Source organism: Ambystoma mexicanum, chromosome 10 (assembly GCF_040938575.1).
Source record: "Ambystoma mexicanum isolate Mex_15411 chromosome 10, UKY_AmexF1_1, whole genome shotgun sequence".
NCBI classification, from domain to species: domain Eukaryota; kingdom Metazoa; phylum Chordata; class Amphibia; order Caudata; family Ambystomatidae; genus Ambystoma; species Ambystoma mexicanum.
Window position 1 is genome coordinate 886,422,446 of NC_090932.1, and position 18,263 is coordinate 886,440,708.

General features: G+C 43.8%; 1 protein-coding gene across 1 annotated transcript in view; it reads left to right on the forward strand.

Moving 5' to 3' along the window:
• Window positions 1-18,263, forward strand: part of MELTF (melanotransferrin) — a 421,114-nt gene that overhangs the window by 159,816 nt on the left and 243,035 nt on the right. The window contains exon 5 of the mRNA XM_069618617.1: window positions 1,767-1,920. Coding sequence (XP_069474718.1) covers window positions 1,767-1,920 — 154 coding nt within the window. The remainder of the gene's footprint in view (window positions 1-1,766; window positions 1,921-18,263) is intronic.

Consider the following 18,263-nt stretch of genomic DNA (forward strand, 5'->3'; position numbering starts at 1 on the left):
ATTTGCATAATTACCTCCTCTTTCCCCCTACGATTTATGGCTTTTACTGTGGCCCCCTCCCCTTTTAACCATTTTGTTTAGGTCCATCCCCTTAACATACAGTGCCCCTAGAGCGTTTCTGGGGGCGGGCTGGCTACTTAAAAAACAATAAAATTGCTATGATTAACACTAAACACCTACCTTTTAAGTTCACTGTGTTTTTGCATTACTCCCATCAGAAAACGGGAGAATGACCACACTTTTTTCAATTGGTTTGGAAACTTGCATAAATTAGCAAGTTTCCAAACCAATTGAAAAAAGTAGCTAGATTTGTCGCTAGCCGCTTTTTAACGAAAAAGTCGCTAGGGGGGCGTAGTTTCTCACTAAATATGGCGAGAAAGTCACTAAATTGGCAACACTGAGCATCTAGCCTACAGCGCATGCGCTGCAGTCCAGGCCTCCTATAGGCCATCAGCATATCTGACGTCGGGAGCCTAGCTACATTAACTGTGTCCTCGCCGGACACGACAACCCCCCGTGCGTGTTTCAACAGGAACAGCAGGAGGCACAAATCATGACTGGGACATGACATTTTTTTTTTAAGTGTTGCAGCCGCATTTTCAACCATGTGGTTGCTGGGTGCTTGCCATACAGCATTTTACGGCATGAATGTATGCAAGGGGGCTGGACAGGTCATCTCTGTGCCCCTGTCCAGCCCCTCCTGAAATGCTCAGGTCATCTTTGAGAATGAGGCGACCTGAGCATTTCTGAAATTAGAGCAAATTAAATCAGCGCATTCTCAGCAATGCTTTCATTGGCGCTACTTTTTGAGAATACTGACAATAGTTCTCCACAATTGCAGCATAAACCTCTAATTTCAAACACTCCATCTAAAATAATATTATAGAACAAAAAAAAGTTGTAAACCCGTGCTTTGAGAACACACCGCCTATGCCCTCGACATCACTATGGCGACTGGTTCCATGTCTTTATGTAAGCTGTGTTTATTTCCCTGAGTACCAGTTATAGTACGGGTATCCCTTCTATTGGGTGGGTTAAGAGGGCCTGAGTAATCTGTTGAAGGATTAACCCATCAGAAAGAACATTACTGAGAGGTGCAGTAACAGAGTAAAACGATATGGACACAATTACAAAGAAGTGTACAGATTTATGGGGATTCATGGAAATAAACACTTGAATATATGCTACAATTAGGTAGCAGTGGAAAGACAAAATGTGCCAGTGGCAAAAACCTCAACTCTTGTGCCTACATGTCCAGCTCTGAAATTTTAATTCATCACGAATGAGTAGGCCGGAGAGGGCTAAGTCATTTGCACCACACCCATAAAGGAGCTCGAGCAAATGGGTTTAGGTTACAGGTCATTTTCTCCAGGAAAACATGTTCCTATTTTGAACAGCGTTCAAATCAGAAACTCCCAACATGTCCTGCCATTATATGTACATATGTATGTCTGTGACAATGTGTATATCGCCAATTTAGCTAAAACACACCGGCTCTCTCTGCAACTAGACTGTGGGATACATAGTAAATAGTGAAGGAGGGAGCGAAGGGAAGGTTTACTCAGCCTTTTTTGGTTAGACAACTACCTAGGACAAATCATATATGAATAGAATGTGCCACATAAGTACGTCTTTTAGATCCAGTTTGCATAGTACACAGAACACAATCTCATAGAGGTCAACATTGTTTCTAAGCAAATATGTCACTTCATGCTACAGTCTGTGCCCAAACCCTTTTCACAGAAATCCTACCTTTCCCTTTTCAGCCGCGTCTGACTTTTTTAGTCAGAGTTGTGTTCCTGGAGCCAACAAGACAATGTACTCTGGGACTCTGTGTGGACTCTGCCATGGATCATCCACTGAAACCCAATGCCAAATGAACCAGCAGGAGAGATACTATGACTACAGCGGGGCGTTCAGGTACGGCAAGCATGTTTTGAACCAATATGAACAGACCCCATTGCCTAGAACTCTGAGTGGCAATGCAATGCTCCGATAGTTAGCTGTGTGGACAGTGTTTATCCAACATTGTCACCTCTCCTTAGCAATGTTAAGAGGCAGAGAATTTGAAGCAGGGCCTTTTTCTATGCATATAAACGCCCTTTGGAATATCCTAGGTCTGGCGTTTGCCTCTCAGGCGGATCATTGCTTCTCTTGGAAGAGACTAAATCATTCAGAATTTCTGTCTGGGTACTTTTCCTTTCTGGTTTGTTTTTGTTCATGTTCGGTGTGGAACCCCAAGAAGCCACATGAGAGATACTATATCTGTGCTTTACAGATACATTATATGATAAGCATGCATAGCCTATAGTAATGTGACACCAGTTTATCTCCAAAATGTTGGTAAGGACTACTACAAAACATTTATGAATCTTATTAAAATAAAGATGGCTGATCGTACTAGTGAAATGTGAGTTTTATTCGCAACAGTAAAGAAACACATTATTTTGTATGTGTCTCAAGGTCAGCAAACAAATGCTCCTGAGAATAAGGCTATGCGCTTGAAAATCTATATTGGGTGTCAATTCCCTTTATGTCCTATTCAGTTTTTTTCAGACACACACAATACATTTCAAGATAGATGCCTTGTTATGAATCATTGTTTTATATAATTTGCGCAACCTATGGTGCTAATTTATAAATTGTATTCTCAACTCCTTCATCCGAATACATAACAACACAAGAAAAGTACATTAAAAGCTCTATTACAACACATTTTTGTATAACAATAGCTAACATAATTCCTCCACTAGATCTTGACAGATATTCACAGTTCTGATTTTGTATCTGACATGCTATAGAGGAAAAACACTAAGAAACAAGGTCAATAATTGGCAGACAAATACAATAGAGCACAGCTCTGCATATACCAGGTCTGACCTCAGTTCATGGGGTTATCATTGGGAATTTCAAATGTTGTTTCCTATGGCTTGGTCAGGATTTATGCATGTGAGTCACTGATAGTAAATGAACAAATGCTTCTGACAGAAGTTGAATATGATCCTTGCACGACACAAACTGCACAGTAACCCAAAGCAATGCATTCTCGGTATAATATTCTTTCAAATGGGTTGATATTCTGTTGGCGTGTCCAATCAGGGCTTGTAGGATCATGGCTCCAGAACATCCCCAGTCATACTCTATGTAGAAAGTAGGAAAGAGAGCCTCCACTATTGGCTCCATGTGTTAGAAGATGTTTTCCATGCCCCTCCTGTTTTCTGCTCCAGAATGTGTATGTGGTTTGTCACGAGCATGAAGACGTTGTGGTTCCAGCACATTCTAGGAGCCATATTGCTTTGGTGAAGATCCCTCGATGAAAGGCAGATGTCATCAATGCTGTCCTAACTTCTGTGATTTGGTGGTCAGCAGTGGGGCAAGTCACAAAGTGCAAGACTGTGCTGCAGCTATCTGGGCAAATGATGATGACGCTTATGTTGTGTCGGCGAGAGAACTGAACCTGAATCAGAAGGACACCATTCAATGTGGGTCAATTCACCACCTGCATTTAAAATACAATGAAATTAGAAATTGTCTACAGGGAGCAGACACATTAAAGCAAGAGAAAGAGGATGTGGGAGTAAAAGTGGCATGCAATAGCAGATGGATAGGATCCAATGTTGGCGTGGAGTCAAATAAAACACATGCATGAACATATGGAGAGAGGTTGGACACACAGCCTAGTAGTAGTGGCATCAGGAGGATTCAAATATACGTTAAAGCAGGAAAAGGTTGACCAGTGGTAAGGTGACCAAGGGAATGTGTTAGGAAATTCAACAGATAATCTAACATAAGAGGATGATCTAGGACAGGAGAAAGAGGTTTGGATGCCCAATTTGGAAAGCGGAGGAGTAGTCGACTTGTAGGAGGAGAAAAGGAAAGCCATTTCAGGTAGTTGGAATGGGAGGCAGAACATATGGTAGGACAAAGGTGACCTGACTCATGAATTGGAGAGTGCTCATGAATTGGAGAGGTGAATTACATCACAAGAGGGTAGTCAAGAAACATGAGCAATTTCACTGAATTGCAAACAAATGCGGCAACATCACCTACAAAACAAGGCTTGCCTCCATTGCAGGGACACGTTTTGCTTAACCACTGAAGAAGTATACTTGTTTAAGTAGACATGAAATCAACGTTCATCTGGTGGAGGGATGCCAGTACAAAGAATTACATTTCTATTTCAGAAGTCTTCAGAAACACTCTTCCAGCTTTATGAGGGTGACGCCCATTGATTGGAATGGCTGTGTGAGGGTACTCTGCTCCTGCCTCTAGTGAACGTTTGCACTTGCGAGTGTTGCTTGCGTTCTGCTCTGGCTTTCTACAGGTGGATGAAGTGTGAAATTCTTTATTTCATTACCACTACTGGTGAAGAGGAATCACTTACTGCAATCGCTAGCAAATTTCTTCATTTTTTCCGATTTTACCTTGCAACCATAAAGTCACTTTGATAACGTTTTTTTCAATGAATTCCATAGGTTTTTGTTAGTGCAATTTAACCATAGCATCCCATTAACAACATTTTGTTCAGTGAATTTCATAGGTTTTCATTTGTGCAACTTAATAATGTCTCTTTAACAAAGTTTTTCAGTGATTTGTGTGTATATGTGAGAAGAACCTTAGTACCGTAGTATAGGGAAATTGAATGCAGTCCAAAGAGCAGCTACAAAAGAGCAAATGTCCTCTTAGCGTTTAGTCAAGGATCTCCAAAAGGTACCAGGCACCATATATATTATATATTTTCACAACACCAAGAACGTTATGTTAAATGTTAAATGTTAAATGTTAAAGGTATTTGTACCACGCACCGTCACCAACGGAATTGGTCCCCAGGCGCTCTGGCGGATCTGTAAACAATAAGGTGGTATGGGTTAGTAAGGTGAAGAGGAAGTAGGATAGTGAGAGGAGTGGTGTTCTGTTGGCAGCTTCAACTCGGTATACACCGGGTGTTGAGCTTTGGTGCGGGTATTGGATCGGTGTCAGTCTGCGTGTGCTGTTGCTCCGGCTTATGTGTTGTTGCAGTGTTGTGAAGTGCGTGCGGCTTGTTGTGCGAGAGATGGTTGTGTGAGTTTTTTGAGTGAGATAAGTATGCAGAGTTTGAGCTTATATTGGTTAGTGGGTTACCTGACCTTTAGGTGGGTTTAAAAAAAAAAAACTTTTTCACCTCAAATGTGAAAGTAGGAAAGTCAATTTGAGCCCAGTCACACATTCCACACCGCCACCTAGTAGCCATTGCTGGAATTTCACCTCCAATTCTGAGCCACAAAAGCAAGGAATTGTGTGTATGCACAATAGCCCAAATGCAAACCTTTTTCTCCAGGAAATTGTCTTTGTCTAAGAGGACAGTGCTACTTTATACATAGCTTAATCAACCCAAGACACACATTTGAAAGGCTGCCAGGACAACTACATACCTGGTATCATCAGTGCAGTATAGTCCTAACAGTCTTGTGGTTGGAGCATTTGGCCATGTTTTCACAACACCAAGAAAGTTATGGTGGGTTTAAAAAGGTTTGAAAAAAAAACTTTCACCTGAAATGTGAAAGTTGGAAAGTCCATTTGTGCCCAGTCACACATTTCACAACACCACCTAGTAACTATCGCTGGAAGTTCACCTCTAGTTCTGAGCCACAACAGCAAGGCATTGTGGAGATGCAAATTAGCTCAAATGCAAACCTTTTTCTCCAGGAAATAGTCTTTGTCATTTGTCATCCCCTATTACAGGGACTGGAACAGGGATAACAGTCTGCCAGCCCAAGTTATCGGCCCAAGCGAGGGCTCTCAACCGTTATCCCCCATTCCAGCCCTTGCAATAGGGGATGAAGGCCATTAGCACCCCGGGTTGCCAAAGCGGTAACCTGTGTGCTAAAAAAATGATTTTTCTCCCTCCAGGAAGGAATATCACTATTTTTTGTAGCTACATTATGAGACTTGTAAAAAAAATATTTTTTCAAAAGTGTCAAAATATACGTACATACAATAGTCATATAACTTAGCCCCACTTGACAAAATTCATTCAGACTTTGCGCAAAAATTCAAGGTTGGGTCTATAATCTTTCTGAAAACCTTTGTCCACATTTGTCAAACGCCAACCAAAATCAAAAAGCCATCCAAAAATGTTGTGACCCCCCTCTACTTTAGCCCCCTCTTGACAAAATCCCACCAAACCTTGCAAAAACATGTATATCTAGATCTAAAATCTTTTTTGCAAACTTTTGTGCAGATCTGTCAAATGGCACCACATTTATAAGCCTTTACAATATTTTGAGCCCCCTCTCTAATTTTGCCCCATCTTGACAATATCCCACCAGACTTTGCAAAAACATATATATATAGATCTAAAATCCTTTTACAAGTTTTCGTGCAGAATCGTCAAATGGCACCACATTTATAAGCCTTTACAATATTTTGGGACCCCCCCTCTAACTGTGTTCCCTCTTGACAAAACAACACCATACTTTCCGAAACCATTCAGAATCAGGTCTGAAATGAAATCCCAAATTGTCATGCAGTTTCACTGAGTGGCGCCAAAGTTATAAGCCATCCAAAAACTGCTTTTCACCAACGCTGTAATGCACAAATATGCATAGATGCCCCCGAACATCTAAGATGTTTGCGGACATTACAGGAATGCCCAGACTGTTTGCGGACATCAGAGAAGGAAAATGCCTGTTTTTTGTCTTTTTCAGGCCATATCCCATCCCATCCTCATCACCCCTCACCTCCCCAAAGATTGCTTGATAAGTGCAATGTTGTGTTTTTCAATATGCCTTTACCGCAATGTTCGCGGACACCAGCGGATGTCCGCGAATCCAACATGGCGGGCCGTTCCAAAAATCAAACGCACTTCACGCTTTTCACCATCAATCAGCGGGCGTGTCCGCTGTTCGGGGACCTCACGTCAGCCCCTCTGCAAACCGGAGGCCCGTCCGCGGACGGAACAGGAAAGTGAGTCCATGGACCGAACCCATATATCACAAATTCTTTTTGACCTACTTTATGGTCGTTTTAAAAAAAAATACTGGACGAATTTACACCAAAATTACCAAAGCATGCTTTCGGGACCAAACCGCCATGGCTGCTGCAAATTTGGTGAAAATCCGTCAAGCGGTTTGGGCTGTAGGCTTGAGCAAAAAAATAATTCCATTGTGTCTATGGGAAAACCCACACATTTTGGGACCCCCCCCTACAACTTTGCACCCCCCACAACCCCTTGACGAAACCTCACCAAACTTTGCAGGATCGATCTGATGGGCCATATACTTTCTTTGTAAAGTTTCGTTGTCATGTCATTTGTTTATGTGAACTTTACTTTTCTTCATCCTCCACACCGCTTCTTCCGTGTTTACTTTGTCATACTCTCTTACCCTGCACAGCCATAGGGTCACTGACATAGACACAGCTCTCCTGCCTTTCAGCATTCAGAATGGTGACACCATGGTGGCTCCACTGGGAGTAAGTCTTAGAGCAGCCATTGCCTCTTTCACCATTTTGTGCTGGTCCATACCTGATATTATGGCTAGCTGAATGGCTCCCTTTATGGAACAATTTGCTCTTTCCACTAGCCCATTGGCTTGAGGGTGATATAAGGCTACCTTGATCTGTCTTATGCTGTTGTCGCAAATGAATTTGGCCATCTCAGTCGATGTCAATTAGACTCTGTTGTTGGTCACTATTTCTTTGGGTAGTCCTGCTCTTTGAAATAATAACCTGAGGATGTCAATCAATCCCCTCGTGGCGATATCAGGTGCAAATTCAGTCTCTACCCACTTCAATAAGTTTACAATTAATAGTCCATACCTGTGATTGGAATTAATGGCTTCCGAGGGGACTATGAAGTCCAACCCCAACTTCTGCCATACACCCTATGGGATCTCTGTGGGGACGAGAGGTGCCTGCCTCACTTTCATCCTATTGTCGCTGTTTAAACACTTGTGACATCTTTCCATCATATCCTTTATATTCTTGTCCATGCAGGGACACCGGTGTGCTTCTCCTACTCTGCGTCTTGTCATGTTGCTTCCTAATTGCCCTGAATGGGCCCTGTATAGTATCATTTTTCTTAACGCCATAGGGGTATCAATTGGTCCCTCCTGAATAGTAAGCCCTTCTGTTTTGTATAAGTTCTGCTAGTTACCAGCAAGGTTGCAGGCCTTCTGGAATCACCCTTTCAACTAGCCATCCATTCTTTACCTATTTTGTCCGCATCAGCACTGATTCATCTTTGACCGATTCTTCTAACCAACGTCACTCACTCATTTCCATAAACACCTTGCTCCTTAAATTGCTGACTGACACCACTAAAGACTTGTCTACCAGGAATGTGTTTCCTTTGCCGTTTGTTCAGGCAGGCGTGACATGCAATCAGCATGCAAGCTGTTCCATCCAGGAATGTGCATTATTTCACATGGATACTCCTGTAGTTTGGCTGCTATGTGTGTGAGTTGTGGAGTGGATTTCTCTAGGCCCCCTGGGCCCAGCATGCTACCGGGGGCTTGTGATCCCTAACCAGATAAAATGTGGTTCCCCATACATAAGCTCTGAAGTACTCACTGCCGACGCGCACACAAGTATCTCCTTCTCGCTAGTTTAATAGCTTTTCTCCGCCTTAGACAGTGCCTTGGAAGTAAACACTAGAACATGCTCAAAGTCCCATCTCGTCTATGAGAGAGTCACTCCCAGCCCATTGACATTCACATATGTGGTGATGTAGGTCTTCTATAATGGGTTCAAATGGCGGCGACACAGGGCTTCCACTATCATTTTCTTTACATTTTCAAATGCAGCCTCAATACAACATCATGGGTCTCTTCATCCTCAGCATAAACGAGGATATCATCCTGGAAGTATGATACATTTCCTATATTGCACAGTAAAGAGTCCATCATTACCTGAAACATTAAAGTGGCTGAGTGTAGGCCGCACTGCACTCTTTATGTAAACTTATTTGATGATGTGTGTTACGCATGTCCGATTTCAAAAAGTACTTTGCCTCCTTCATCTTCAAGATCAACTCATTAATACTCGGTAACGGGTAACTGTCAGTGATTATCTCCAAATTGAGGCTGCGCAGGCCTATGCAGATACCAATGCTCCTCCTGCTCTTTTGGAAAGGATTTGATCTCTATGGGATTCATCTTGATATTCAGTTTCGCATGGTTGTCCCACCTAAGCACTACTGGCCCCTGTTCTGAGAATACACTCATTCTGCCTTTAAACTATATGCTTCCTTTTATGTACTCCAGCATGCATAATGCAGCACCTCCAAATACTTTGGATCAGTGATTCGTCTTTCAAACCTCTACTTCGTGCTTTCACACCATCTCTTTGTAGGTGCGAATGGGCAATATACGGTCAAATCCGACCCGAATCGCCATCACTCTGGTTTCATTTCCACCCACTTTATTCAGGCAGAGAGGTTTCTCTCTTATGGCTTTCATACTGTTCGGGTTGATCATCTTCGGACGACAACACTTCCACGGTGTTTTCGTTTACTTCTACAGAGGTTACTTTCCTTCTTATACAGTAACATGCCGTAGAAAAGTATCTGATTCTCTTGCAGCTGGTGCACCCTTTGCCTCTGGCTGGACATGCCTGATCATTTGCGAGATAGATGTTGAGTGCTAGTACATCTGTGTCATCTCAGAGGTTCTCTCGGTTTGTCTCTGTCTTCTCTGGCGTCATTCACTGGCCTTCCTCTGTTCCCTCGATACTGAAGGGCGTGCACCTCAACGCTCTGCAAACTTCCCGACATTCCTTTGCATCTACGTGTAGTCTCCTCTGCCGCTGTGGCAATCTGAATGGCTTTGTCTAACTGTAGTTCTTTTTCTAGTCTACACTTGTCTTACACCTTCCTGCTATTCATGTACACCACCAGCATGTCGCATATCATATTTTCTGGTTTGTCCACAAACTCACATAATGCTGCCATTTCTCGCTGTCTTGTGACTTAGACTCAGTACTCTCCTGCTTCCTGGTGTAAAACCATATTCTGTGTAGTACAGTGTTCTCTTTCCTTTAGAATCTCTTAACCATCCTCCTGATAGCTTCCTTATGTGCATCATCTTTCCCATCATCGATGGGTTCAGGCTTCACTCTGGCAAATATTCTCTGCCTTTGCACCCCCATCGCATTCAGCAGCATGGCCTTCTTCCTTCCTGGGGCGTGGTCTGGCCCTCCCACGGCATCCACATATGTAGTAAATAGTGGCTCCCACTCGGGCCGTGGAATCACTGGCCTACCTGGTGCATTATGTTGTGGCCTGGCAACGATGCACCTCACTCAGTATTGAATCAGGAAGCTTTTATCTGCAGAAAGAACTGGGTACATAATAGAGAGATGAATTAATTCTCTTATATCATGTAGTCTTGTGTATAAATATTGGGTTCACTACATATATATATACAAATATGTGGCTCTGCAGGTTAGTACATATTACCCCCTGTGAGCAGGCGGAGCGCCACGCTTGCGACTACTCACCTCCTGCGTCCGCTCACTCTCTTCTGTGTTTTGCTGCCCCTTCCGCTCGTGCAGACGAAGTCTCGGGAGATTACGGCCAGACTTGCTCTCTGAAGACTAGAGCTCCACAAATGCTCAATTAAAAGAGCATGCTGGGGTGCATAGGCCCATATACAGGAGGCATAGCTTCAAAAGCGTATATGCCACCCAGCACCACAGGTAGAGGAGCACTGCACATAATTGACCACTAAGAGCTAGAAATCTTATTGTGGGAGCGTGATGACATTCCAACACAGGAGGCGCATCTGCTCAGACAGAATGTTCATGAAATGATACAAGCACATAGAAGGGCATTTTGCAAAATGCAACCACTGCATATTAATATTGAATTCTTATTTGGGGGTCAATTGCATCATCCAAATTAGATGGTCGGACAAGAGTTAGATTTTGTGACAAAAAAGGCAGTTGTTGGTACCACTATATTCAGTGTGACCATTAACATTAACAACATGACATGTTGCACTGTTAGTGCGCCCTAAACCTATTTTTGTTTGGAAAGTTGCAAACACTGTCTTTGAAGCAGAGACTGGCATGGAAGCACTGTCATTGAGCAAAAATAATTCACCTCATTACGAGTTTGGTGGTAATTCTGAGGTAAATCTACCAAATTACACCAAACTCATTTAGTATTACTGCCACTTGGCTCTGTGGGTTTACCAGGGGATTACAAGTGGTGGTAGGGCGATGTCACTCCCCATTTTTGAGTCCATGATAGTACTCCATGGGGATATCAGCAGAATTACTGTTGTGATGCTATTCTTTGTTTTCCAGATGGGTGGATTTTAAAATGGTAAGAGACATCACTGGAGAGAGTATGATAAAAGTGTTGCAGGAAATGTTTGCAAATGAAGGGTTTCCCGAAAGCATATTGACGGACAACGGTCCCCAGTTTATATGGAGAAGCTTGACCAATTATCTAAGGAAGTTTGGAGTTGGTCACAAAAAGACTTCATTGTATCATCCCGAGTTAAATGGAGTGGTTGAAAGGATGAACAGATGTGTGATGGAGAGTGTACGTATGGGAGAGGAGCGTGGTTTGGATAAGTTAGCCATGATACAAAACAGGATGTGGGCTTTGAGGATGGCGCCACACTCTACAACCGGTTTGTGCCCATTTGAGCTCATGAGGGGCAGGAAGCCGTATTCCATGGTGTGTCCACCATGGTTTGGTAGGAGTAGGGAGACGGATCTGGTTGTGGATGAGGTGAGAAAGTCATTGGAGAAGAAGAAGTCAAAATGGGTCATGCGTGAAAACTTGAGAAGAGGAAGGAAAGAGTTACGGGTGGAGTGTGGAGATTGGGTCAGGATAAAGAAGGGTTTCATCAAGAAGAAGGAGGACTCTCTTTATTCGGATCCTGTCAGAGTTGTGGCAATAATGAAGGGGGCTGTACGCGTAACTGGAGGACAAGTGTGGAATAAAGATAGAATTGCAACTGTGAAAAGAGGTCATGTGTGAGATGGGAGTCGGAGAAAGAGTTAAAGTTAAGTTGTATGTAGATTATCGTTTAGTTGAAAATAATTTAGTGAAATGATAATTGTGAGTTAAAAAAAAAGGGGGAAGATGTGTTGTGATGCAATTCTTTAGAGCAGGCAGCCTCCCTGTCTGAAATGTATTTGTAAGGACCACATGATGCATCATCCCTATGTGATGTCATAGAATGTTGATTGCTGCATCTCTTGAATGTGTTCTAATGTTGTCAGTTGGAGAAAAGTTGCTGAAGGGAAAGGAGCCTCTGAGTGCTTGGGGTCTTCTTCCCTCTTGAGAATCCATAATAAATACTATTATACAATTTACCTGCCTTCCCATGCCTCTTCATAACAATTACCACAAGTGGCAATTCTGACGCAGTGATTCTGCTGATTCTTTACCTTTAAATGACGGATGTATCGCCAGCATGATGCTGCTGGGAAATTCTCCACTTTAAGGTCAAACTTGTAGTTTGGTTGTTTGATAAAAATCGTGGAAATTCCTTTACTGCCAAAAAAGAGGCAGTAATGCAACACCCACCAGTTATTTCCTGCACTGCCAAACTTGTACTGCGGCCCAATGTCTTTGTTAAAGATAGTTGTTGACTGACACAATGATAGGGGGTTGATCCAGGAAACTTTCTGCAATTTCCTGCGTCACTTGTGCTTCAGTGAGACCTTTATTCTACAAGCAACCCTTTAGGACCCATCTGGCCATAAACTACCACATTAGTCTGACATTTGGTTTGGGGTACCATCTTTTCAACCCCTTCCTTGCTTCTGCATAGCATGTGTGGTATAAATGTACATGTCATTGAAGCTTGCCCGTAGTTCTTCAGTTCCCGTTGTTCTCAAAGTGTCAGTAGCCAGTGGAATAAGTCATGTGTCCAGTAAATGGTTGCACATTTCATGGAAGTCTAAGTCTGTGCTTAGCTATGATCTACAGCAAGAATGCCTCTGAGCAAGTGCTGAAAGTGAATGACTGTCATGCAAACTCCGTTCAAGGCTGTGGCATCTACATGCATCCCTGGTGCACAGTGTGGTTTTGAGCAAACTGATATTGTCTCGCCTGATGTTTTGGACTACAATTCCCAACAGCGCTAGCCAGCATAGTTAATGGTTGAGGGATCATGGGAGTGCAGTCCAAAACATCCGGAAAGCCAAAGGTTGCAGACCCCTAGGTTAGGATGACCTCGCGTGCCACAAATGATGGTTAGCAACTGAAGTAGGCAGTCTCCATTTGATTCATCCAACCTCTTCCTTAGTCGTAGGGTTTTAAACACTAAATAATGTGTGTTTTAGGAAAGTATGCCAACATTTTGATTTCAATAAAAAACGATGCAAAGGGGTGCACCTGTTGTATATCTGCTGTTTTTTTAGGAATAGTGTTGAAAGGAGTGGTTGCCAAGTTGGAGTTCATATAGATTCGCCTTCTTATAGTCAGTAATTTATACTAGCTGGATTGCTTCAATATTTTGTGATTATCTGTTAGAATCTTTCTTTCAGGTATTGCTCTGTTCAGGTTTTTCATCTCAGGGTCTATGTTGGCCCCATAAGGGTATGGGACTGGTGCATATGCATGGATATATGACATTCACTCCGTCTACTACGCCCGAGGCAATCCTGTTATGGCTCAGGGTGGGGGGTATTCTTTGCCATATTTTCATTTTGTGTCCCGAATATAGGTTCAGCACACAGCCATCACGTCGCCCCCGGCCACCTGACTCACTAGACGCCATCCGCTCCTCTCCTCCTCGCCACCCTGTACAGCTGTACCCCTCCTCTGATCCCACCCACCGCTGTATATCTGTTCTGTTTTTACATCTGAAATGTGCTCTGTTATGCATCTGTACTGTTGTATACCTCTGTAAAGTGCTCTGTTGCTTCTCGAAGCTAGGTCCACGCTAAATAAATAGCATAATAATAATAAAAATAACAGCCAGCTCGTCGCTCAGACATATCTGTCAGTGGGCTAGGTATTACCATATCCCTAGAACTCTCCCCAAAAAGGGTTTATAAATCTTGGGTTTGATTAGCCCCCACAACTCATTGGAACTCTTGCGCACATCTCTGCAGCATCACATATACACAACTCTATTCAAACCGATTTCGTCAACACATTTTACTGTTAACCACCATACATGAAGACTGCCAATAAGGACATATCTCAATCCTTTACCAGACCTATCTTTTCTGGGCTGAACATTCACAACTTTACATACATACCTGCGACCACTAACACTCATCCTCTTGTATGTCTCTCTGTTGTTGTGACTCAAGTCCGTCTTGTTCCCCCTCTTTCCTCCACTCTGCCCTTTATTCCTCCTTTACCCCTTCTCCTTTTTATCCCACAAACTGCAGTCTGGTTGACACTCTGGGCGGTGTCCTAATTCTCCACAACATGGACAAGATATTGGCGCTTTTAGACCACTATGGTGGGGATTTTCACAATATGGAAGGCAGACTAATAACACATCTGCACAGACCAGGAGTGTCTACTGAGACTCTATTTCTGGCAACTCATGACAGTGAAGCCAAAAAAGAAAGCTCACAAGGCCACCTTTGCTAAGCTAAGCTAGTCTAGGATCACCTGGATGAGGGGTTTTCCGGGCGTGGAAGCGGGACACCAGATGGTGAGATACGGTATCCCCTTCCCTGGAAACTGTTTCCCCATTCTACCAGGTAGGATACCTAGGAACTCAACCCCACCTCCCGACACAAACACCTTCTCACGGACAGCTCACCATGAGCGACAATAGACTAACACCTGAGCCGTATACCTGACATGTCCCAATACAATGGTCAGGCAAGGTCAGGCAATTACTGATCATTAATCACACCTGACTTCCATCACACTTCCCCACACGGATAAATGGTGGAGCACGAAAGCACACTCTGAGCAAGCCAAAGCACACGAGGAAACAGTAGTTTCAAGATGGCAGTGTCATGAACCCAAGACCACCCGGATGTTCTTGTCAGGGAGTGATGTAATTTAGAAAGCTGAACAGTAGAAGAAGAATTCTTCCCCCTGTTATACCTCACTGCTGTTAAAAAAAGAAACAGGCAAAGAGATCGAGCAGTTGGAAGAGGAGACCACCCACGATTCACTGGCTGCAGGGAAACAATACACAATGTCAATAAGAGGTACAAGATTGGCAAGACAGTGAAGAGCTCACTCTAGTTGACCCACCTTGTTGTTTTCCAGGAAGGTGCAGGTCAGTTTTGGGTGTTGCTTGTATATCTCCTTGAGCCAAAATTGGTTCTAAAAGGAATACCAGAAGATCACTATATGATACAGATAGGGCTAAGACAAGAGATAAAGGCAGAGCTTTTACCAGTTTCTACTGCAGATGGGAGCCAAAGTGTTCTTGGTGGTTCCGGCAGTTCCTCTTGATGGAAGGGATCCAGTATCCAAGGAAACCCACCCCGACGGCACAAGGACGCCTGGTGGTTCCCAAGTCTCAAACCTATCACAACGGCACGAGGACGCCTAAGGCACTTACTGTACAGCGTCTCTAGTCCTAGTGCCTTGTGAACACAATGATAGTAGAGCAACAAAGAAGCAATCCGTTAGGCAATCTGGGTCTGGCAATGTGCGTGCAGTGAAAGTACCAAACGTTAGGCAATAGGAGTGCGTTAGACAATCCGGGTCTGGCAAAGTGCTTGCAGTGAAAGTACTAAATGTTAGGCAATAGGAGTCCGTTAGGCAATCCGGGTCTGGCAATGTGCTTGCAGTGTAGGTACCAAGCATAAGGCAGGAGGAGTCCATTAGCAGTCCAGGATAATGTCAGCAGGGAGGATGAAATCAGCAACGTAAGAAGGAACAAAGAGGGACTAGGAGGGCTGAACAGGGAACACATGGTTCAGGAGACTCAGTTTGCAAACTTGAGCAATTCGAAAATAGGGGACAAAAAGTCCATAGAACAAGGTAGTAGATGGAACAATAGAACTAAAACAGGGCGCGAAGCAGAAACAGGTCCGGGAAAGGAACAGGCAAGGAATTGCTGGCGAGGAACGAGGACGAAGCAAAACAATGTCCTGAAACTTCAATCAGAAGCCCCGGATGAAGGTAGGAGGCGGTTATATGCCGAGGGTAGCGCGTCATGATGCAACGCGACCCGTGATTGGAGAATGTCTTCTGGGGATGAGGCATGACGTGGCACGCGTTCTCCGTCTCCATGGATATCTTCCGTGTACACGGTATGATGTTCTATGGGTTCCCCGATTCCATGGCAATCTGTAACGTACCAGGAACGGGGAACGCAACTGAAGCTGTGAGCGAAGTAAATGAAGCGCAGGCTTTGCTTGGGATCTGTTGCAGGTACTTGTACTTGCACAGGGGAGTGGGCACCCTTGATTCCTGCCAGACAGTTTAATACGAGGAGAAGGACAGCAAGACCAGAGAGGGTTGCATGGAGGGAAGTGCCCTTGACCTTTTCAGACCATTACATTTGTGAACCTTGGAAAGTAAGAAACCTAAGACCAGGAACTAAAGCTGATCAAACCTGCACGGTGTGTCGGAGGTACCCGGGGCTCTCCCGTGTCGATAACCAAGGCGGGGAGGAGCGATTGCCGCCGTGGTACTATACGGCTCCTACAAGAAAGCAGCATCAGTAAAGACAGCACAGCTGGTGAGTCAGAGAGACTGATGCCAAAATAGCCGGTGTTTGAACCAAGGTTGCAAGCGGCAACATTGTATGAAGAAATCTAAAGAGAACAGTGTGTGAGACATATGTGACAAGCGACGCGAATATAATTGGAAACCAAAGGAGTGACTGAACTTTGGGAGGCCAAGAAAAGACACTCTAGACACAGAGTGGTCCGGCGCCAAATGGGTGCTCATTTGAAGTCTCTGTTAGGTATCCAACTGATGCTAAGTGTGTGAAGAGGGAATCTTGAGATCGAAGTGGTCCTGCAATGGGTCAAGCTAAACCCTATGCACATTCAAAAGTCTTTGATAGTTTAATGTACACTGCAATTGGTCCGCGCCTGGCTGAGGGAGACTAAGTGGGTAAAAGAAGGGGATCTGAGCCCGCCTGAGGGAGATCTGGGGTGAACCATGAGAGAAAGAATATTGTCTGAACATTGTAATAAGGGGATATGAGCCTGGAAGAGGGGGATCCAACGTTGACATTTTGTTTTAAATAGATCTGAGCCAGGGTGAGGGAGCCGCAGGGTGAACACCCAAAATGAATACTAGTAAAAATAACTTTTGCATCTTGTTTTGTACATCAGGCCCTCTGAATCAAGAGATTTTCAAGAAGTTAAGAGACTTGGACACAGAAGGTCCTGATATTGGTAATGGAACTGAAGCCTTGTGCCGTAGAAGTCAGAGTGTGTGCTTTGCTCGAGTTAACCGCCTTGCCCCGTTCTGAAAATGTGGGGAGGGAGGCCAACGGCCCAAACATCCTGATATATCGTTTTGTGAACACTTCTTTCTTTTTCATGAACATTACCCCGCACTATTTGAAAATGAGTGGTAAGGATTGGCAATAGGTTTTTAGCATAGGCCCTTTTAGTTTGACAAGGCTCCACTAGGATGGCATTATTATTATTTGATGGTCATAGCTTGCTCCCATCTGTAGATTTTGGTTTAGATAGCCCTTTATCACACCCTTGTGAAAGTTCAATAAACACCCTTGAACTGTGGTCATTTGTGTCTGTCTTACTGTTGATACCATGCCTTCCTTACACCATTCAGTACACAACGTTGGGGGTCGGACAGCGAGAGAAGAATATACTCCACATTTCTCTGTAAGAACAATAAAGAACTGAATATAGTTTGTAGTCACTTAAATGCGCTGGGGTCATTTTGCTCATTTTGGGTCATTGGAAGTGTTGAGGCACCTAAGCTGTATTGACTGGATTGTCATAATTTTGTTCACCTGGACTTCCTTCCTTCCCCCTCTCTGGGTACTCCGATTGCTATATTGGTTGCTTGGGCGTTTTGTGGGATTTTGTCATTGGTTGTTTCTTCTGCTAGGGAGTTTATTTATTTATAGGATATTTCTAAGGCACCTATACAGCCAATGGTGTTTCAAGGCACCATAAGACAAAAAAGGGATAAAGATAACTATAACTGTCCTGCAAGTGCAGTAACAAGAAGTGCGAGGAGTGCCGGTCTGCGTAAGATGTGAAGTGCTAGGGTGGGAAGTGAAGTGCAGGGTAAGGAGGAGAGAGTGAAAGTGAAAAGGGGGCATGGGCGGAAGAGTGCCACATGTGCTAGGCGAGTGCTAAGGGGATGCTACGAGGACAAGTGCCAGGGATTGCATGCATGGGGT